The sequence below is a fragment of the Sciurus vulgaris genome (assembly GCF_902686455.1).
Source record: "Sciurus vulgaris genome assembly, chromosome: 4".
Classification (NCBI taxonomy): Eukaryota; Metazoa; Chordata; class Mammalia; order Rodentia; family Sciuridae; genus Sciurus; species Sciurus vulgaris.
The window spans coordinates 138,999,546-139,022,320 of record NC_136464.1 but is presented as its reverse complement, the minus strand read 5'-3'; the positions used below and the strand labels follow the sequence as shown (position 1 = coordinate 139,022,320).

Below are 22,775 nucleotides of genomic sequence, written 5' to 3'. Positions count from 1 at the left end.
AGCTGGTCTGGCATGAAAGTAAATCCCACACCAAGAGGAATGTTTCTGTGGAGAAACTTTCCCAGTATCCCCAACCTTGACTGATGACCATCACCACTTCTGGCCCCTCCACTCAGATGTGCCTTCTCACACGTTGGGGTAGATAGGATATAGCTCACCTAGACATGGTCCCTGGGGGGAGAGGTGTCCACTGGTTCCTCTGCCCCACTACAGAGGCTGGCAGGCATATGACTATTTGGGCTATGCTAGATTCTCTTACTTGTGGGTGTGTGAGGTGTTTTTTGTTTTGCTTTAGTTATTCCTCCTAGAAGTTAGAACTGCAAATTCCCAGTCAAAAACACGTCAGCTTTGCCTGCATGATATCCAGTCTTGTTCTGTCCCCAGAAGGCTGTTGGCTCACATTCTCCAGGTAACAATTGAACTGCTTGCAAGGGCCATCCTCTCTACACTCAGGTCTTGGAGGAGGTGGGGTACAATAGACCCCATAGGAATGAGGTACCTGTGATGGCACTTCCAATGTGTGTTCTGAGGAATACCAAAATGCTGTGAATTACTGACAGTTTTTCCAAAAAAGAAAAGAAAAAAGACAAAAGCTAGGTTTCTTAGCTGCTGGATACCTGGATGTTTCAATATGCCACAGCAAAATGACGAGATGCTCTCCAATACTCATTCTCTTCATCTTTCTTTAATAATGAATACTTGAATTTTAGCTAAGCAAATACCTACTCAGCTGAACTCTTCCCAGCCTCCCCTACAGCTGGAAATGATCATTTGACTAAGACTTGAACACAGGAATGTGAGCAGAACTAATGTGTGTCTTCTATTTATGTCTTTGAAAGAAATAGGCCTGAGCTTGACTTGAATTTCCCCCTTTCTGATTGCTGGGCTGTACATATGATAATAACATGAGCAGCAGTCTCTTTGGATGAGAAAGTCCCTCTCCCAACACTGTACTGCTCATTTTGGGAATACTAATGAGAAAGAAACTTCCATCTTTTTTGAGCCACCATATTTGGCTCTCTGATCCAGCAACTTAGACTGATCCCTAAGTAATTTATGCATAATATGCATAGTAAATATCTAAATGGAATATGTAGCATATAGCATTTTTCAAGTATATGACCTTAATTCCTTAATACTTAATCCCTATTTTTCAAACAGGTTGGGACTATGCTCCTTGAAACACATCTTGAGAAACTCTAAAACGCTTTTTTCAGCATTCCCAGAACCCCAAACTGTGACTCTGTCCACAGCTCACTTGTCCCTAAGTCATTATCCAACAGGGGTTTCTGGAGCACGAACTACCCTTTCCACACACTTGCATAAAAGGATCCATTTCCTTTCCCCACAAAGCTTCACACACTACATATCTAAATTGGGAATCCAGGTCCCAAGAGTTCATATAGAAGATCTGCCAAAATGAAGTCAGATCCTCAATTCCAGAAGAGGCCAGTAATAAAAAGTTACAGTGAAAATAACAGCCACTCATTTCTGACCAAAAAAAAAAAAAAAAGATTTATCCAAAGTGGATAAAGGCTCTCAAGCAGGAATAAGAGCCAGCTTCAGGTTAATGGAAAAATCAAGTTTAGAAAACAAGTCAAGGGCTCATTTAATTTTTTAAAAGATCCCACAACTAGCATTATACTTAATGGTAAAAGACTGAAAGTTTATTCTCTTAGATCAGGGACAAAATGAGGAAGGCGTCTTCTCACCATTTCTTTTCAACATTGTACTGAAAGTTCTAACCAAGAGGTTAGGCATTCAGCTTGTAGAAGAAGAAGTAAAACATTTCTATTTGCAAGTAATAAAGAATTACACACACATAAACTATTAGATCTAATTGACAGTACAGCAAAGTTTCAAGACACAAGATCAATATCAAAAATCAAAGGTATTTCTATATGCTAATAATGAAAAGTCTAGAAATAATATAAGAAAACATTCTATTTATAATAGCATCAAAAGAATAAAACAAATTTAGTGAAAGGCAGGAAAGATTTGTACTCTGAAAACTACAAAATGGGGTCAAAAGAAATTAATGAAAACCTAAATTTAAAGATATTTCATGTTTATAAATTGCAAGGAAAACTAATGTCAACACTCCCTAGAGCAATCCATAGGATTCAGTGCAATCTACAAAAACCCCATCTGTGTTTTTTTGCAGAAATTGACAAGTTGATACTAAAATTTAGGGAAATGCAAGGGACCCATACCAGCCAAAAGAAGGATACAACTCAAAGTCTCACACATTTCATTTCAAACTTACTATACAGCTGTATAATCAAGACTATGTAGAAATAGAATAAGATAGTTATGCAGCTCAATGGAATAGAATTGACGATACATGAATAGACCTATATATTTATGGTTAATTGATTTTCCACAAGGGTACCTACACAATTCATTAGGGAAAAAATTGACTTTTCAATAATAGTGCTATTTTGTGACAACTGGATATTCCACACACACACAAAAATGAAGTTGGACTCCTATCTCCTACATCACGTACTAAAATTAACTCAAAGTACATCAATGACATAAATGTAAAGCTAAAACTATAAAACTCTTAAAAGAAAGCATAGGGGTAATTTCTATGATCTTAGATTAGACAACAAATTCTTAGCTATGACATCAATAACACAAGAAACAAAAGATAAAATAAATTGGATTTCTTCAAAATATAAAATCTTTACGTTTCAAAGGACAGAAAAGTGAACAGATAATACACAAAATAGAAGAAAATTATCTGTAAGTTATATACCCAATAAGATGCTTGTATCCAGATACACTGAAAATTCCTACAACTTGACATAAAAAACATGGTCCAATTTTTAAAAATAGACCAAGGATTTGAAGGGATATTCTCCAAAGGGATAGGACAATGGCCAATAAGCACATGAAAAGACATCTTTAGTCACGCAGTAAATGCAAAACAAGCTATAATGAGACACTACTTTATACTCACTAGGATGGATATATCAATAAGAGAATTACAAGTGTTGATGAGAATGTGGAGAAGTGGAACCTGCATGCAATGCAGTGGGAATGTGCAGCTACTTTGAAAAAATGTGGTCATTTCTCAAAAATTAAACATAGAGTTCACATATGAACCCAGGAATTCCACTTCTAGTGATTCACTCAAGAGAAATGCCAAGGCTAGGCGTGGGTGGCACATGCCTGAAATTCCAGTGGACTCAGGAGGCTGAGGCAGGAGGATGCAAGTTCAAGGTCAGTCTCAGCAATTAAGAGAGGGTCTAAACAACCTAGCAAGACCCTGTCTCAAAATTAAAAATTACAAAAGGGCTGGGAATAAGGCTCAGTGGCTAAGTGCCCCAGGTTCAACCCTAGTACAAAAAAAAGAAATGACAACATACATTTACACAAATACTTTCACATGGATATGCATTAGCCAAAAAGTAGAAATAACTCAAATGTCCATTAACCAATGAATTTATAAACAAAAGATAGCATATTCACGCAGTGCTATATTATTTGGATTAAAGTAGTGATCATGCTACAACATAGATGAACCTTAAAAATATTAAGCTAAGTGAAAGAAAACCACACACAAAACATCAGTATATTTCATTTATATGAAATTTCCAGACTATACACATCCATAGAGGCAGAGATTTAGCTACTGGTGATGTTTGCAATATCTTTAAATATACTAAAACTCATTGAATTGAATGTTATAGTATGTGAATTATTTCTGTGTCAACTTTGTGTCACTGTGACCAAAATACTTGAAAAGAACAACTTAGAAGAGGAAAAGTTTATTAGGGCGCACAGTTTCAAGCGTTTAGTATATAGTCAGTAACTCCACTTCTCTGGGCCCAAAGTGAGGCAGAACATCGTGGTGGAAGGGCAGCAGCAATAGCAGCACAGAGAGGGCAAGCAGGAAGACGAAACCTTCCAGGGTACGCTTCCAGGGACCCACTTCCTCCAGCCATGTCCCACCTGGCCTAGCGTTACTCACCCAGTTAGTCCATCCAAACTTGGATGGACAGATTAAGTTACAGCTCTCATAAACTAAGCACTTCAACTCTGAATATTCCTGCATTAAAACAGGAGCTCTGGAGGGACACCTCTTACCCAAACCATTAAAATATCTCAATTTTAAAAAGAAAGAAATATTGCATTCAAAACAAAAGCTTTCCAGGATGCTTGAAGGAAAAGGAAAAAGACTAAAGAAAATGCAATTTATAGCCAGGTGTGGTGGTACACACCTGTAATCCCAGTGGCTGGAAGGCTGAGGGCAAGGAGGATCATGAGTTCAAAGCCAGCCTCAGCAAAAGCAAGGCATAAGCAATTGAGTGAGACCCTGTCTCTAAATAAATACAACATAGGGCTGGGGATGTGGCTCGTGATTGAGTGCCCCTGAGTTCAATTCCAGTACCCACTCCCCAAAAAAGAAAAAGAAATGCAATTTATTTCCAAATGCCCTAAAAAAGAGATCAAATACAATAGTTTGAAGATAGAAGATTGTAAGCACAATGTACATCTCTTAGCAATGGAATGTTTTGAAAGATGCTTGTTGAGGTACTTCTATCATTATGTGGACATCAGACTTACACAGACCTACATGGCATAGGTTATCACTCAACATGGCCCTCTTGATGCAATCAAGAAGAAGCTGCAAGATGAGATACAGGAGACTGCTGCTGCTGGAACACAGCATGCTGTTCTGCAGTAAACTTTTTTAATAAGTGCACTCTAAATGATAAAAAGAATAGCATGGTCTATACATAAACCAGTGATAGTCATCATTAGCCTCTGGTGTTATGGACTATATATAATCTTATTGCTGACTTCATGTTTCTGCAAGAGTATTATTGAATGGAAACACACGGAAGAAATAAAGAAAGGAAAGCTCACAAAACTATAGACACCAGTTCAAATTTTATTGTATACAAAAATAATTATAAGTGGCAAGCATATTACTATTTCAACGATATATAATTAATTACAAATATTTCATAAAAGCACTTTAAATTACAAGAAAGCTATGTATCTTAAGAGACAAACATACCATTAGCATAGATGACCTGTTCTAATATGCTGGAGGCAGACCAACAAAGTCGTTTCACCTGTCTAAATTGCTCAGAGATGGGCCCAAGGGCTAATTTTAGATGAGTCTAAGAATGGCCTTGGTGGTAGGTGAGCTCTCATCTCTGGTCACTCTGGCCAGCAGATTCTAGTAGCTGATTGTGCCAAGTCCTCAGCAGCTTTCTGAAGCATTCTCTCTTGTTAAAAAAAAAAAAAAAGGACCTGGAACTCCTTGTTTTCACATACCTATAACAGGAGATAAAAAAGTTTAGGCCACTCATAGACGTTCACGATTCCTGTGCTTAACCACATCACACAGTCTCAGACAGGCATCAAGCACCACACTTAATGGCAGGCTTTCCCACGTAATGTGTGTCTGATTAACTGGAATGACTGGGCGGCTACTGCAATTTCCATGAGGTAGACAGGCTTGTTCCATCGGTCATGAATACAAATTTTGTGCTGCAGTTATAATAATCTCTGTCAAAACGGCCTAGGTTGTCTGATGTAGGGTTGCAGCATAGCAGGTAGGAAAAGGGGCAATAAAATCATCAAGTAAATAGAAATGATGCAAAAGACCTTCTACCTATGTTTTCATCTTTCTGAAAGAATGTTAAGAGCAGAGATATTGTTAAATGGCCAGTTTGGCATTTAATTTTTCAGATTTTTACGTTGGTTATTTAGCAGAGTACAGCACAGAATTCTTCTTATGGACAATTAACCCTTTACCGAAAAATGAAGTGAGCTAAGACAAGTTCCATCCTGGAGGTTGGAATTGATCCTCCTGGTCTTATAATATTGTCCTTCTTAAGTAGGATGTGTGGATAGATGGTAAGGATCCTTCCTCTAGACCCTACTACCCACCACTGTAGGTCATGATCTAATATCTTCAGTTGCCAACATCTTTGTCACACAAATTGGGTTACCATTAGTATGATTCCCAAAATGGGTAAATAAGTACTGTATCCTTAATCCAGGTTATTGGGTATGGGTCCCCCTGCCAAGACAATTCTCTCCTTTGGTACCTAAGTCTTAAAAGTCAGACCTCACCAAATTCCTGGATCTAACCTGGGAAAATTAGCCAGAGGGTTCCCTGGATAGAAACCCTCTGGTTTTGCTGGTTTAATGTCTGTGTGATCCATCAGCTCTCCTCTCTAAGAAACCTGACAAGTCATCAGGATGGTAAAGCTCCAGTCTTGCTTACTCTCTATTTCCGAACAAGTCACCATTGTTTGCCAGTGACCTGTTCTCACAGTTGGAAAGGAATGTGGTCTATTTTAATACAAGCTTATCCTCCGAATTCTTTCCAAGCCACTAGGGTCCTATTTCTAAACCTAAAGACGCCTTATGATGTAACCTCATGCACCCACAGCAAGCTGGTTGACATTACAGCACTTTATCAGAGGTGTTGGCTAGTTTTCTGTTTGATTTTTTTTTTTTTAATACCAGACATGTCCTTACTTGCTAATGTTCTGTCAAGATCAGCAATAAAGTCTTCTAGCTCTTTTTGTGTCACCTAATTTAGCTATAAACAGGAGAGAAGGTTCAGTTTACCCATCAAAGACAGCTGATGACCCCATGGGTTTTCCAGGTTTTATGCGATGGATTACTTCCATTTTATATCTACTTCAGCGACTTTACTGAAGCGTTGTCCTGTACCAGTCCTGAGTGTCTGCTCCAGTGTTTTAGTTTCAGAAAGCTCAGAAGAACCAGTCCTAAAGACTAGTCTCAAAGTTTCCTTTGTAGTCCATCACAGCGCTCTCCCATCACCCCACCTCTGTACCCTCCTAACCTGGAAGCAAACTCTCCCTTTGTTGTCCTTAAAAAGTTTGGAGGAAAATGAGGGGGAGAAGGAAAAACAAATGTTTTGACTTTTTGCTTGTTAAGGATCAAAAACAGTCAGTTAGCAGGCTGGGGATTTAGCTCGGTTGGTAGAGTACTTGCCTTTCAAGCACAAGACCCTGGGTTCAAATCCCCAGCACCGCAAAAAAAAAAAACAAAAAAAAAAAAACAAAAACAGTAAGCATGGTGCTGTGCCCAATGGAGCCCCACATTCTGTAATTCCTGCAGCTCCCACCTTCTGCCACATTCTTGCTTGTCCTATCACTCCAGGGCAATACTGAGGCCCTTAGAGCCCCCTCCAGCATGAAATGAATGAAGAACTACACTGCTCCTTCTCCCAGTGACCCACGGAAGGAGACGTGAGGCTGCTGGGCCCAGGCAGCCTCGTCCTATGGTGGCATTCTCTCTATAGCCTGAAATGTATATTTTCTCCGTATATTTTACTTTTTTCTGCAGAGTTTATCGTTGGTGATTTCCCTGAAATTCATTACTGGGTGTTTTTATTATTCATCCTCCACTGGCTACAAATGGCTTATTGTTCTTAACTTTTCAAGTTCATTTACCACTAAGGCTCCCCCTTCCCAGCTTTAAACCCTATCTGTAGAGGATCAGGTAGCAAAATCTGGACACTATTTAAGCTACTTTCTAGACTGCTCTGTCTCTAAATTCCACAAATCCGTTGTAGACAGAGAGCTGAACCGTGGCTAAATCCCCAGCGGCTGCTAGGGTTGCGGTGTTGAGAAGTGAATTTTAAAAATATCTCTTTCAGAAAAGAGAGAAGTTCTGTCAATGCTAGATTGAGAAAAAGTGATGGAATCTTCATATTTCTTTTAAAATATGTTCCATTTTTATTACATTCTGTAACTATTTTCAGCAAGCCTAAGTTTCCTTAGTGGGGGGAAGAAAACTTCTTTTGTTTTCAAAAGGGCTCTTGTCCAATACAACAGAACATTCAGCTCTCCAGTTGGAGACACTCTGTCAGTTCCAAAAATTAAGAAACTGCTCATGCATCTTTAAAAACTTTTAGGTCTATTAATATCACAGTAGAGACAGGCTAGAGCTGCTAGTTTGAATCATGTCAGATCACTGCTTGTCTCTAAGGATGACACCATTTAAATTACTAAATTGGTAATGTGAAAATTTTGGTTAAATATTTAATACAATAAAAAGAATCCTTTCTGCAAGTTAAACTGCTGATTTTTAAATTCTAGAACCAACTAGTCTGGGAGGAGATCCGGGAGAAGCACTATCATTGGACAGTCTTGTTTACAATAAGAACGAAGAGAGTCTGGAAACTTAAGTTGTCTTTTCCCATGAATGCAGGTTTTCTACCCCAATTATCTGCTTTTATCCCCACACAGATCAAAACCCTGAGGAATAACAAATTTCCAGTTCACACTCTACCATTATGACATTAGTATTATCTATTTGTTTTCACATTTAGAAAAGAATTGGTTCAAGTCAAGAGGAAAAGAGACAGATGGGAAGGGAGGAGAATTTCAAAAGCAGGAAAGATCATGCTCCAACTAATGAGCTACCCTTTCCGAGGAGCAACAGTGGTTGAGAGCAGAGCTGGGGTCGCATCTGTTGGAGAATTCAGCTTTCATCACTGACAGCTGAAGCTATTCCTATAAAGTGAATCTGCACCTTCCAGAAAAGAAAACATACTCTTTTAGAAATAGTACTCAAACTGTAGACTTACCAATCGGTTAACTACTCATAACCACACAGTTAAGCTCCAAAAGCCTAGAGTAAAAGAAAGCGGTGGGTTTTCAGATTTTACATTTACTCCCTAAACGATTTGGGGCACGTGGTGTGTGTGTGTGTGTGTGTGTGTTGGTGTGTGTGTGTGTGTGTGTGTGTGTGTGTGTGGTGTTTCCAGTCCAACACATCAAAGTGTGAAGGGATCAGTAGGACCAGACCTTGGCCAACACAAGAGCCTCTGACCAGGTGTCAGACCCAGTGGTCAAGCCACTGTTGGCTGATGGAGGTGGGGGTTGGATTGAGATGTTAGAATAAGGAATCATCTTCTGCTCTCTGAACCCCTAAAAATACAAACAATAAGTTGGACCCTAATGCCATAATAATCCTCCCCACTGTTCATGAGAGTCTTTGTCATGAATTTCCCCAAGATTTGCACTCTGGGAACAAGCTAGAGTCAAAGGTAAGGCTGTTCTCTTACTGTGAAACTGACCAAATTATGTGTTATATAGTGGGCATGTACACAACATGTAACAACAACTCTACTACTAGGTTAATTATAATGCACTATTGTAATTTAAAAAAAAAAAAAGAAGAGAGAAAAGGTTTCTGTTCCTGGTGGTCTATCTACTACAGACATGCAAGGGATTTCGTAGATCCTGCTATTCTTTATACCCCTAAAGACCGGCATGGACAGCCAAGGCAAGGACCCAGAAGCAGGGCTGGACTGCAGAAGGACCCAAGCAGCTTAGCTACGGAGCACTCAAGTACCCTTGAGCAAAGCAGTATCGCTGTAGCCTCGGTTGACCTACCAATAAATCGAAAAGTGGGCTAGATATCATTAAAGTCCCTCCTTGCTCTGACAGTTCTAAGATTCCACCTCTCTGAGTCCTGCCAAGGGGAGGAAATCAAACACGGCCACCCAGCTGTGGGGTAGGATAGAGAAAGGGAACAGCACGAAGTGAAAGGGCTGCAAAGGCAGAGCACAGAGCGGAAGCAGGATGTGGCTGCTGAGGTGGCAGTGGAACAGCCTTTCTGGGTAAAAGAGCACACAAAGCCAGCCAAGGGGTAGCAGACATGAGCTCTGGAAAGCTCTTCTGGTGAGTGAGGGCAGCTGAATAATGAGGGTTCTCGCAGGCCCCTACAGCTCCTTGGGATTCTTCACTGAAGCCAGTCCCTCCAGCTCAGGAGGTAAAACATCTTGTTTTTTTGGTTCCTTTAACTAAAATATGAACTTGACTACATTAAAAGGATATCCCAGTTTAAAAGAATCAGATTTCAGAAAGAGGTTTCTAGTTCCAAGAGAATTCAGCTTCAGTCCTAAAAGGCTGCTACACCTTCCCCGGTTTGTGGCTCCCTCTCCTCCCACCTTCTCCCAGTTCCCAGATGCCATCTTGTCTTCTTTCTGGCCTACATGCCCATCTAGTTCACTTTTTCTAAACATGCCCAGAATATCCTTGTGACCAATGCTCACAATCTTTTTCTTCCTTCCAGGGGTCCAGCCTGGGTCACCTAAAAGGACCACAATTAATTTTCAGGGCTTTGATGATGAACACCTACTGAGATTTCAACACCCCACCTTATACCTAACATTTGCCCCCCAAACTACTAATGCTGGTCCTTTGAAAGAAGCTGCATGATCAACTAAGTTATAGAAACACCAAGCACCCTTGGACGTTCCCACTTTTAACATGCCTGAGATTTGTCTCAAGATAAAGAAGTCAGTTTGGCCTTATTCCCAAGTGCACTTGACAAGGGGACATCTTCTGTGCCCCCCCCCATAATATTTCTCAGGACACTGGTACTCTCTGGAACTTAACTTGGGAAACCCTTCAGTATGGGTTTGTCAGCTGAGGCCACCTCTCGAGCAATCCTGTGCACACAGGAAAGTAGTGTGCCAACTTTGGAACCTATGGGGAGCATTGCTGCCTATAAACTGTGCAATAACCAGGGGAATACCTCAGATTATAGCCTAATGAAACCTTGTGGGGGAGGAGGAATAGGTAAGACTTTAGGCATAAGAAAAACTAGAGAGGGTCCCAGAGTTAGGTCACAAACCCGAAGGAAGGAATATGAGACCCTTGGCTCTGAAAGACATCAAGCACATCATCCCCTGCTCCTTGGGCGAAGTTCCAGCTCCAAGACTTACTGGCCCAGAGCTCAGAGGGCACCTCTCTGGTCTCTATCTCCCGAAAAGCTGGCATTTGGGAGCCAACTTTTATCGCACATCTCACCCCACCCCACATGCACCAAAGGCTACTCCTCTGACTTTGAACTTCACCTCTGTTAGATCCAAAATATTAGCAATTTTATACCACCATATACTCAACATTTTGGGGTAGGAGAAAAATATCACTTTTTTTTTTTTTTTTTTTTTTTTTTTTTTTTTGCCTTCCAGACAAGTAGAACAAACATTAGCAAAAGTCTGTAGAAGGAATAAATCTCAACATGGAAAAGGACATGGTAAAAGGATGGTAGGGGAAATGGGTATGCAAGTTGCATGCATTAGTATATGCCTGTAATCCCAGAGACTCGGAAGACTGAGATAGGAGGATCACAAGCTTGAGGCCAGCCTCAGCAACTCAGGGAAAACCTGTCTCAAAATAAAAAAATAAAAAGGGTTGCAGATGTAGCTCAGTGGTAAAGTGACCCTGGGTTTAATCACCAGTATCATAAAAAAGAAAGAAGAAAGAAAGAAAGGAAAGAAAGGAAGGAAGGAAGGAAAGGTGGATGGATGGGTGAGAAGGGAGGGAGGAAAAAATCCAGTGAGGATTTGGGAAAAGTTCAAGTAACCCAAAGTAACCCAGTTGGCTTGGGAAAGTACAGAAAGAGCCATAACCTCGGAGGAACGCCCTAGCTTGCCTTTGCTCCTTTAGAACCTGGTCCACCTGCTAAATGCCTTGATCAAATAGTTTCCTCTAACTCAAAAAATATAGACACTACCTGACTTTTACTTAACTGATAAATTCAGTCATAAGCCAAACTACTATAATGATCAGAAGTTGGCTCTTATTCTTAATGAACTCATGCTACACCTGCAACAAGGGAGAAAGAGAGAAAAAATACTAGTTACAGTATCTATATATAGATAGATAGATAGATATATACACAGGGGCATGTCATCTTAACATATGCTGGCCTCCCCTCTCTCTGCCCCTGCCACCATCACCAACACCACACACACACACACATACACACATAGTTTCACAACTCACTGGCTCACCACAATTCTGCCCTCTTTCCATATCCTTACACAATCTGGGCTGACCTAACTCCAGATTCTGATATTTTCAACCTTCCACCATCAAGAGGAAATGAAGGCCCAGTTTCTTGAATCAAAACTGATCATCTAAATGGCACCTAGGGCAATAGTCTACACCTGCCAGTCATAAAAACATTAAAGATCAACCGCAAGAGCCCAAAGCTATGCCACCATGGAAGGTCTCAGAGCACAGAGGCCAGGGAAAGGCAGTAACGGGCCAGGTGCCCTGTGAATGATGCCTCCAGTTTTAATGATTGTATTCTAAAGTTCCTAGCAAAATGGAGACTACCCCAAGCCCAAGAGAAAAGGTCCTCATAAGGAAGAAAAATAAAATCAAAATTCTGGACCCTGCCTCCTGCTCTTTTTTAGATGGTAGCAAAATTCTTAAGTTTCTCTTCAGAAGGGCCCAAGAACAAAAACCTACACAGAGGGACCTCAAACTCTAGACCTCTCTTTATCCTTTACCCAATAAAACTTCTTCCCATGGACTTTTATTAAACACCTGTAATGAAGGGAATCTCCTGGTAGGTGGTGTGGTAAGCAAGGCCTGACTTCCCATTCCCTGGGACTCTATTCCTTGCAAAACAACAACCAGTTAGTCTGATAAAATGGCAGCAATGTGTCCCTGGCTGATAGCATATTCATGTATTATTGCCCCACCCAGGTATCAGGAGCTGCTCTTAGTAGGGGTTCCAGCGACTCACAGTAGGATGATTTGGGGAAACTGGGCAGGTTATAAGGCTCAATATTTGAGGGGCTATAAGATCTACTTCAATCTGCTCTGAAGCTTTCAATCATCTTCACTCCCTACTGGAAACATCCTTGCCATGTTCTCTTAGTGCCCGGAAGTCAGGGAACCTCAAATTCTGGGCTGAGTTTTCTAAGACAGCATCAAAAGAAATAAAAGCATATTAAATATATAACCATCTAACTTTAGGTACACCAACAGAGCTTAAGAAACTCCAGGCAAAACAGAGACTTGTCTAAAAGGTAGATGTGTTTTTTTAGTTGGGGGGGAGCGCAGTGGAGAGAAAGGTAATTTAGGGTTAGCACTGACATGTGCTACTCTAGAGGGAAGTAAAACCACAGACAGTAAACCTTGCCCAGAGCTCCTGTAAATATAGAACAATCCCACACGTTTACAGCAAGCAAACTATAGTAATTAACTGAGAAAAAGAAAGCCTTGGATCTGTTTCCCTTCTCCCACAGGGAATGGCAGGGACAGGGTGGAGGTGGGGACTCTCGTCCCCAAAATCTAGAGTCTGACAGCCTCACTACAGTGGGATACAGTAAGAAAGAGCACCTGTTCTCAGTTTCACCACCAAGGCCTGAGTAAGATCTGTCACTCACCCAGAATTCCTAACAGTACCAGACATCCAGAGAATTCCTACCTGACCTTATCCACTCGGGGTTTCAATAAGCCCAGGTTCTAGTCTCAGTGGCTTCTGAATCAACTGATATGCTGTTATGCTGGTCCCCTAGGACCTAAAAGGTGCCCTCTCCCAGGGTCAGACCAGAATGTCTAGACAAAGACATGCAGATTTGGTACATCTTGCTCATGCTGAAGAAACCAGTTCCTCATTCCCAAAAACGGTCTATGATATCATCATAGCCTTATACACACAGTAGACCACAGACCTTCCCTATTAAGTACCCAAACACTTCCCCTGCTCAAAAGAAAAAGACAAAATGCCAAAATGTCAAGGACAAAAGTTCATACCATCTTTTAAGGTTTAGGCTAATGTTATAAACTTTTTATAAAGTCAGGCAATAGCATAAATTAACATACATACTGGTTAAAATGTGGACTCTAATGAGTGAAATTTTCATTCTACACGGTGGAGAAATCATGCTATCATACTTTCATGATTTTAAAAATACTAAAAATATATATTCTTAAGAATAAATTCAAACCAAAGATATTCACAATTTCTAAAGCACCTCTAAGGGTCAAAGTTTGAAAAATCCTGCCCTGGCTCCCATATGAATTGCCCTTTTACTGCTAAAGTTAAAGTTGCCCCAGTAAAATATATGACATATGTTGGGATACAAATCTGTGGGAAAGATATTATCCTGTTTTAACCAACTACCGTTTGAATCCCATCCCTAATGTGAAGTTATTTTGTAATCTTATTTTGGCCTCTTCATGTCTTAAGAGGGCTCCCAGAATGTGGGAACAGGAAAGAGTATTTCCTCATTAAATATCTACTTTTCTTTCCTAAGTAACTTACTTCTTTGAGTGGAAGGAGTGTTTATTTTTCTCCTGTGGATGAAAGCAATCTAAATTTTTTTATGAGAAAAAGAAGTATTCTTCAAAAAAACAGGAATCCTGTTTTGATCTGCTTTGTACCTTTGTTGCCCCCTCTGAGAAACAGTTATAAAAGGTAGAGGACAAACCAAGATAACACTGGTTATGAGTTCAAAGATAACATTTTCTTGCAAGACACTGGTTCCAATGAATCTGATCTGTATGAAATAGGCTAGTATGTGCATTTAAGTGGGTTTTTTTAAGCACTGAAGAGGGCAAGTATTTTTCTTAAAAAAAAAAAAAAAGAGATCACTAATAGCAATAGCTAATAAATAATTATCAGAATAATGATAGTAAGGGCTTGGTAAAACTGAGCTGCTGTAACTCTCATTACCCTGTTGTCTTTCTCTGGAGAGCTCATTTTCAGAAGGCTCTACTTCTCTCCCAAATTTTCTTCCACAGAAAAACATCAAACAGACAAATGAGCATAACAAATGTCTGTGCTCAATTCTTGGCGGCAATTAAAATACACACATTATGCTTCCTTAAGAAATTACTATTTAGATACACACAACTCCTGCCAAGACTATTTCTAGCTAGTCTTGTGGGGAACAAACTACACATTTATAGCAAAGATGAATGTCATTTGAGCCTTCTTTAGACCCTTCCCATTACTTCTCTAACCACCAAACTAAGGGTTAGGTTAACAGTTAACAATAAATGCAGAAAGGAAAATACACACATATACCTAAGAAAAACTACAAGTTCTATCCCAAGTATCTCCCCCCAAACTGTTAAGAATGTGTGTCCAGTTCATTCTCTGAGACCCCTGAAAACACATTGGGATCCGAAATCCCACCCAGTGAAAAGTACGCTTAGCCATGATGGACAAACTCATGCCATATTCTAGCAGAAGGAGGCTGTGGCTTAAAAAGGAGCTGTTCTTTGCCACAGAACAGTAGTGACAAGACTGTCCCAGCTTGCTTTCCCATGGCAGAAAGAATTCATATTTGATGAAGAACTTGCTCCATGCCCCAGTAAGATGGAGACAAGTATAAGCTTGACCATAGAGATTGAGACAATTCAAAAATTTTATGACTTCCCTTTGACATTGAAAATGAGCAGTCAGGTCATTAGCAATAAAACCCAAAAATTCTAAGGGAAAATTAAGAGCACACTCTTCCATCCCCTTTCTACTCAAAAGTTACAGCTTGCTCTAACCCTCTGGCAGGGCTGCCAAGGAAACTGGAACTCAGATTTCTGACTCAGACCCCGACCATGGTGATAAGGATCCATATCCCTTGTCAGGACAATAGCTCAAGAGCAAGTACCTGTGCTGAATCTTTTGCCCAGTAACAAGGAAGAGCTTCAGATTTCAAAACAGAGAATCATAAGGCCATTCCTTTTACACTCAGAATCAAGGGCAGCAAAGGTAGTGGCATTCAAGCTTGCAACCCATCTAGGAATTAAAGGTTCAAGAATAAACAGAAGAATTCTAAATTCATTTTGAAAAACAATAAGGTAATCCAGGATTTGAAAATCAACAAGTAATATTAAAAAGTTGCCAAATTTGCTGACATCCAAACAGATATCCATTTGAATTCCTGGGGGTGGGGGGAAGCTGTCATTTTTCTTTAAAGATCATACAGGACAAACAGGTCCTGAGGTAGACTCCATTGTAAGAAAGATCACCCGGAATCACCTCTGTGTCATCTACTCTCTAGCTCTCCCTCCAGGTTGGGTGATGGACCTGCCTGAAAGAAGAGGGACACCCTTGTACTTGAACACTGCAGTGCCAGGGATTCTTTCAAAATTGCTTAAGATGGAGCAACAAGTCTGGGAGCGCGAGGCCAGAAGAAAGGGCAAGAAGTTATTTCAAAAATTCCAAGAACAGCAGCTTAGGAAATCTTTTCTGGTTTCACAAATGTTTCAGTACTGTGTCCTCCCATGTCCTCACCCCAACCACCTCCAACCAACACCACCATTCAGGTGGCTCTTGTTCCACATACTCTAAAAAGTTATAACTTAGAAGGGACAGAAATGAAAAGGAGGGGATAGGAGGAGAAACTGTGGAAAGGCCTGGCTCCGGTCCCAGGAGTCCTGCCTAGCTGTGACAGGTCAAGTTGCATAAACCCAGAGGCTCCTAACACACCTGCAGGCAGTAGGTAAACTAGCACGTCCGCCAAGAGTCTTCGGGGACTACCTTCACTGGTCCCACCAAGGCTGGGCTTACAGCCCTGGGGACTCAACTCTCCAGGCCTCCTGGAGCTTTAAGTCTCGGTTTCCCGACCCCATGTCTCTGTTTACAGATAAACAAACTGAGGTCAGAGCCCAAGTAGGCCTGAGGTCACGGGGCATTGTCCTAGAGGGGGGTCACACTTACTCTCTGAGTCGCTGAAGCCGCTGCTGTCACTAACGCTGGCGCTACTGCGCCTCTTCATATGCTCCAGGTGCTCCTCGTAGTGGAAGTGGCGCTCATGGAAGGGCGACGTGAAGTCAGCCAGCACCGCGTCAAACTCGCACAACGCGTCGGTCAGGTCCGCGGCTGCCGCGGAGTCCAAGGCCGGGGCTGCGGGCAGGGACGGTGGGCTCAGCTGAGGGGGTTGGAGGCAGGAGGGGCCGCCACCACTCCGGAGGATAACATTTACTGCGCTTTTTCCAGGTGACATTCACGCAGTACTTTGAATCCTCAACCACCCTCCAGAGTGCCTTCAGTTATCCAGCCGGTTGCACAGATAAGGAAACTGAGCCTACACCCGCGCAGGTGAAAGCCTAAGGTCCTCTAGCTCATCGACCCAGTCACGCTCTTTCCCACGCGCTGGCGGGTGCTTGTCCCTACGCTCGCTCCACGGGGGCGCGTGCGAATCTGGTGGCGGTGGGAAGACTGAGTCAGGAGGTGCCCGTTACGAGTCGGGCTCGGATCCCCAGTCCTGCGCCGGCGGCTAAGCAGCATCCGCCCGCGCGCGGTTCCCAGTGGGTCGGGTCCAGCGGATGAGGAGGGAAGGGAGCCGAGCGCACAAGGACCACAAGGGACGCCTCTTGTCTCGCCCACCCCCACCCCCTGCTGGGCTTTGAGGGGAGTCCAGGACCCCACGCTCACCTGCGGCAGCCGCGGGGCTGCCCTGAGCTGCGGGCGGCTTCATGGGGCAGCTGGGCTCTGCAAGGCGCGCGCGGCGGAGGTCCTGCGAAGTGCGGGTCCGCGCCTGTGCCCACCCTCGCGCTGAGGTCGGAGCTGCTACGCGTTTGCGCCCTGCCTCTCCCTTGGTCCGGCGCCGCTCTCAGCCCAGCCCGCGTCCGCTCGCTCTAGCTCCCGCCGCCGCGGGCCCCGCTGTCTTATAGCCCCGGGCGGAGGCGGGGCGGGGCGGGGCGAGGCCGCGGAAGCCGGGGCCGCAGGGTCTGTCCCGCCGACCTCGGGGACGCTCCGTCCCCGAAGCACCGCCCTCGCCACGCGCCAGCCTGTGAACCGCAATGACGAATTGTCGCCGGAACCTGGGTTACAGCCCCAAATATTTACCCTCCGCTTTCCCCACGCACCCTGACAACCAGACCACGGCAGTCTTTGGAGTCACTAGAGCGCCTAAGAGTTTACGCCAAGACTGGAGCGCCACTGCTTCCCGCCGTCTGCCACAACCTCCCCGAGCCTCAAGTTTCCTCATCTGTGAAAAGACGGATCCTGGAAAGCAGTCTCTCACTGCAAAAAACAATATCAGGGAGCCCATGACATGAGAGGCTCAGTCGGGTGTTGGAACGGTTGGGAAGGCGAGGAAGACAAGTAGGAGGATTTCTTAACTGCTGGCCGTCTCAGAGAGCAGGGACCTGAACTGCAGTCCCGCCAAACCCGGCCTTACTCGGAGAGGGTTGGTTTATTGAGGGAAAAAAATTACAGCGTAAAGGCAGAGTGAACGCTGGTGCCTCGCAGTGTCCACACAAATGAGCCATCCTGCTCGATGGCCTGGCAAGGGACCGTGCTGCTCCCAAAACAGCAAACACCGTAGAAGTTGTGCTGGCCAATATGGTAGACACTTGCCACAGAGAGCTATTTAAAAATAAATCAAGGATCTGGGGATTTGTTCCGTGGCAGAACGCTTGCACAGCATGCTGGGAGGCCCTGGATGCTGAGGGCCTGTGTTCAAGTTCCAGTACTTCAATTTTTAAATAATTACATAAAAATAAAGATTAAAATTGAATAAAGTGAAGATTTCAGTCTCAGTTGCATTAGATACATTTCAAGTGCCATTCAATAGCCATTGGTGCAGAAAGTTTTGTTGGACAGCGTTCCTAGGGTCTCTGGTCTAGGGAAGAGAGGCATCGTATCCCAGTTCTGCAGGGCCTTCCTAGATGCCAGTACTTGTCATGCACTAGTCCTAGCCCCTGGTTTGCAGGTGGAGGAAAACCAAGGGACAGACAAGCTAAAGAAGTTTGCCAGTCTCTTAGTGACAGAAAGGCAGGGCTGTCTGTTTCAGGACCCACTTTCAGTTTAACCACACCCTCCCTCCCTCCCTCCACATTGGGAAGCTCTGCAGGTGTATAAGGTGGAGAACTGAGCATCCAGGAGGAGGCTCCAAGGTAGGAAATCAGAGTAACCTAGGTCCTTGAAGCAACAGGTAAGGCACCTACTTCTTTCATTTTATTGTTTTTTTTCCTCTTTTCCCCATTCCCCTTCCCTGTAAATCCATTTTTTTCTCCCTATTACCCCTTCCTTTTTTCCCTTGACTTGCTGCTCATGACACCCCATGGTAATTGCCCAGAGCTAAACAAAGTAACAGCCAGTCTGGAAGCTGCCAGAAGAGCTGCCACTTAGATAGTCCTGGATTGACTACAGCACAATTATTTGTCCACTCTGCAGTTGGTGACACTTGGGTTGCTTCCAATCTGTATCACAAGCAATGCTACAATAAACATCCCTGTACATCCCGTGCTGCTCTTACTGAATCTGTTCATCTTGATTCCTTCCCTAAAACCATACAAAAGGCAAAGATTAAACCCTTAATCCTTGAGCTTTCTCACTGGGTTCCATTTCCTGTCCCAGGGCCTTCTGTGTTCCCCAGCCACTGATCATAGTGACTGAGATGATGACTGACCTCACTGTTCAAGTGCAATCTTGTCCTTTACTGAGGATAGGTATGAGCTCTATCTTTCGCCAGCCTGGGATCTAAATTAAACCATAATGTGCTTACACTTAGATTTAGCCACATTCCAAACTTGAAAAGGTCATTGGGTCACACAGAACTGCTTCCAGAAAGATTTGAGGCAGCCTTTGATTTGAAACTATACACCTACTTATGTTTTTTACAAAACCATCTCTTTATCTTAACTGATATCTGTCTCAGTTTATCTGTACTGCTGTAACCAAAATACCACAGGCTATAATTTATAAACAACAGCAACTTATTTCTCATAGTTCTGGAGCCTGGGAAGTCTAAGATCAAGGCACCAGCACTCAGTGTCTGGTGAAGGCTTCTCGTTGCATGTGTTTAGTTTTTCATCACCGTGATTCAAAATACCTGACAAGAACAACTTAGAGGAGGGAAAGTTTACTTGGGCTCTTGATTAGGAAGTTTAGTCGATGGTTGGTGAACTCCATTGCTCTGGGCTCTTGAGGAGGCAGAACATGATGGCAGAAGGGCGTGTTGGGGGAAAGGCTGCTTCAAACTCATGGCAAACTGGGAAGCAGAGAGAGCAAGGGGAGAGGCTGTAGGGAAGATGATCCCTTACAGGGTACACTCCCAGTGACCCGCCTCCTCCAACCACATCCTACCAGCCTACAGTTAGTTTACCACCCAGTACATTCAAACCAAGATGCACTGATTAGATTATACTTTCATAATAACTCATTTCAACTCTGAGTATTCCTGCATGATTAGCACAGGAGGCTTCAGGGGGACACCTCATATCCAAACCATAAACACTGCATCCTTTCGTGGCAAAAGGGATTAAAGGTAACAAACCCCCTTCTTCAAGTCTTTTGATAAGAACTAATCCCAGAACTCTCATGATTCACTCACGGCCTAAGGACCCCCACCTCTTAATATGGTCACAATCGCAATTAAGTTTCAACATACAAATTTCAACATAGTTGACAACTCCTTCCTTGGAACTGGTGCTAGGTATCCATATGACAGTCTAGTCATCCTTCCTCTGCCCTGCTGAGGCCTCCTGTTTAATCACTAAACTCTGGTTCCCTACAGGTCCCCCCCTTGATCCTTTCTTCTCACCCTTCATTGTCTCCAGGTCATCTCATCCCCTCTCAAGAGTGTGACTCATTTTCATTAGCTTTCAATTTTTATTTCTAGACCTACTTTTTCCCCTTAGGTCCCATTTCCATTCACTGAAAGGATTTCTGTACTTGATGCTCCTCTACATCCACTCTGGAAGAAACTTCTGGATGGTTCATAATATTGATTTCCCTTCCTATTTTTTAATGAATAGGTGGACTTGAATCTGGCCAGGGCCCTTTTCTTTGCATCCACCATTCCTGCCATCTGGCTCTAGGCTTCTCTCCCAAGCTTTGCTATACAGGTGCTGAAGATCCCTGGAGAGCAGGCCTGGCTCCTGAGCACCAGAAAATGGAGAAACCCAGTGTCTCACATGTGGTAGACAGGTGTTCTACCACTTAGCCACAATCCCAGCCCTATCTTTGGAAATTCTAACAGGAAAAAAAAAAAAAAAAAAAGGAAAATCTCTTTTCCCTGTGGCTGCAGAAGATGAGTATATTTCCTCAAAATCATTTGAAACTATCGTCATGGAGAGATGGGGCCATTGATTTCTCTGAGAGGAATGGGAATACCTGGAGCCTGTTCAGTGAAATTTGTTTAGAGATATGATGTTAGAGAACTATAGAAACCTGGTCTTCATTGGTGAGGATATCTTTCCTTCAGAATTTCTAATTAATTATCAATATTTAATTTCCTTCCCTTGCAGAATATCTTTTGGGTGCTTCTGCTCTGCATGAATGAGTTTGAGATTCTCTCTTTCAAGGAAAAATTTGAGGCAGTTTGTGTTATAAACAAGGAAATGCCATGACTTCTCAACATGCCACCAATTTTTACCAGAGCAGAACATGAAAGGTCTCTTTTAAAAAGTGATAAAGACAAAATATGGAAATTTGATCTTGTCTATTTACAACCTAAGCAAATTATGGGAAAATGTTGGGTGAGAGTGAAGGTCTGAAATCATATTATATGAACAAAACCATTAGTAGTAACTATATGTCACCGAAAATTGGCACTGTCAACAGACATCAAAAACATTTACTATCTCAGAATAGAATTTCAATTTATTACCAATTACTATTGAGGAGTTGTGTACTTCTTCAAACATATCCACAGCAAATTTGAAGCATACATTCTCTTTTTTTTTTCTTTTTTTTTTTTTGGACATTATATGCTTTTTTTATCCATTTTTAAAATTTGTTCTCTTAGTTATACATAGGAGGATAATATTTTAACATATAATGCATACATGGAGTATAACTTCCCATTTCATGGTTGTACATGATGTGATTTACACTGGTCATGTAGTCATATATGAACATAGGAAAGGTTATATCTGATTCATTTACTGTCATTTCTCTGTTCCCATCCACCCCTCCCCTTCCTTCCACTCTGCCCTGTCCAATCTGGTGAAACACCCCGACCCCAGCATCTGCATATCAGAGAGAAACATTCCAGCCTTTGTTGTTTTTTGGGATGGCTTATTTCACTTAGTATGGCAGTCTCCTGATCCCATCCATTTACCAGCAAATGAAGCATACATTTCCTCTGAAAGAAAATTTGGAAAAACTCAAAAAGAGATCTAGTCTGTGCTTCAATTTATAATGACCGATTTCAAATGTAGTATTGATTTAAATTTTTCAAGCATTTCTATAAAGAGATTTAAAAATTAATGACAATTAGATTAGGCAAAGGGGAATGAAGGGAAGGAGAGGGGAGGGGAATAGAAGGACAGTAGAATTAGTTGAACATAACTTTCCTAGTCTAGTCTCATATTTGAATACATGACCAGGGTAACTCCGCATCATGTACAACCATAAGAATAGGATCCTCGTTAGAATAAGTTATACTCTATGTATGCATAATATGCCAAAATACATTCTACTGTCATATATAACTAAAAAGAACAAATAAATAAATAGATGGAGTCACAAGTTCCTGAAATAATATATTCCCAGCCCATTTTGAGTTAGGAGTGGCAAATGTAACTGAATTTTGGACAACAGGCCATAAGCAGAGGTATCCTGTGAAACTGGGATATAGCCCTAAGGGAAGCAGGCAGGATTCCTCATCTGTGCTTCCTCTTTCGGGATGAAAGACACACATGAAACTAGACTACATGCCATGAAATGGAAGTTATTTATACCAATCAACCCTGGATGAGAAGTCATCCAGGTTTCTCATTTATTCCAACCAACACCTACATGAAAGAAAAATAAAATAGAATGTCCAGGGGTCCATGATCTAGCTCAGGTGTAAGAGCATGTGATTACCACATGTGAGGCCTTGGGTTCTATCCCTAGAACCACCAAAATCAATTAATAAGTAATAAATAAAATGTCCGCCTGGATAAGCCAATGTTGGAGGGTTTCTGGTCCTTATCCTTGAACCTAATCCTAATTCCTAGCCCCTCCAAAAAATCTCATCTGCAACCCTTCAACTCTGGACTTGTAAGTTTAAG

General features: G+C 42.3%; 1 protein-coding gene across 1 annotated transcript; it reads right to left on the bottom strand.

Moving 5' to 3' along the window:
* Positions 1-3,687: 3,687 nt before the first annotated feature.
* RGCC (regulator of cell cycle) lies at positions 3,688-17,424 on the bottom strand. Its single transcript, XM_079136545.1, is given in 9 exon segments — positions 3,688-3,960; positions 6,511-6,556; positions 6,558-6,574; positions 8,430-8,433; positions 8,435-8,496; positions 8,499-8,505; positions 8,507-8,532; positions 16,480-16,671; positions 17,203-17,424. Coding segments are annotated over 9 exon segments (555 nt in total). The 5' UTR covers positions 17,246-17,424; the 3' UTR covers positions 3,688-3,802.
* Between the last annotated feature and the right edge of the window lie 5,351 nt (positions 17,425-22,775).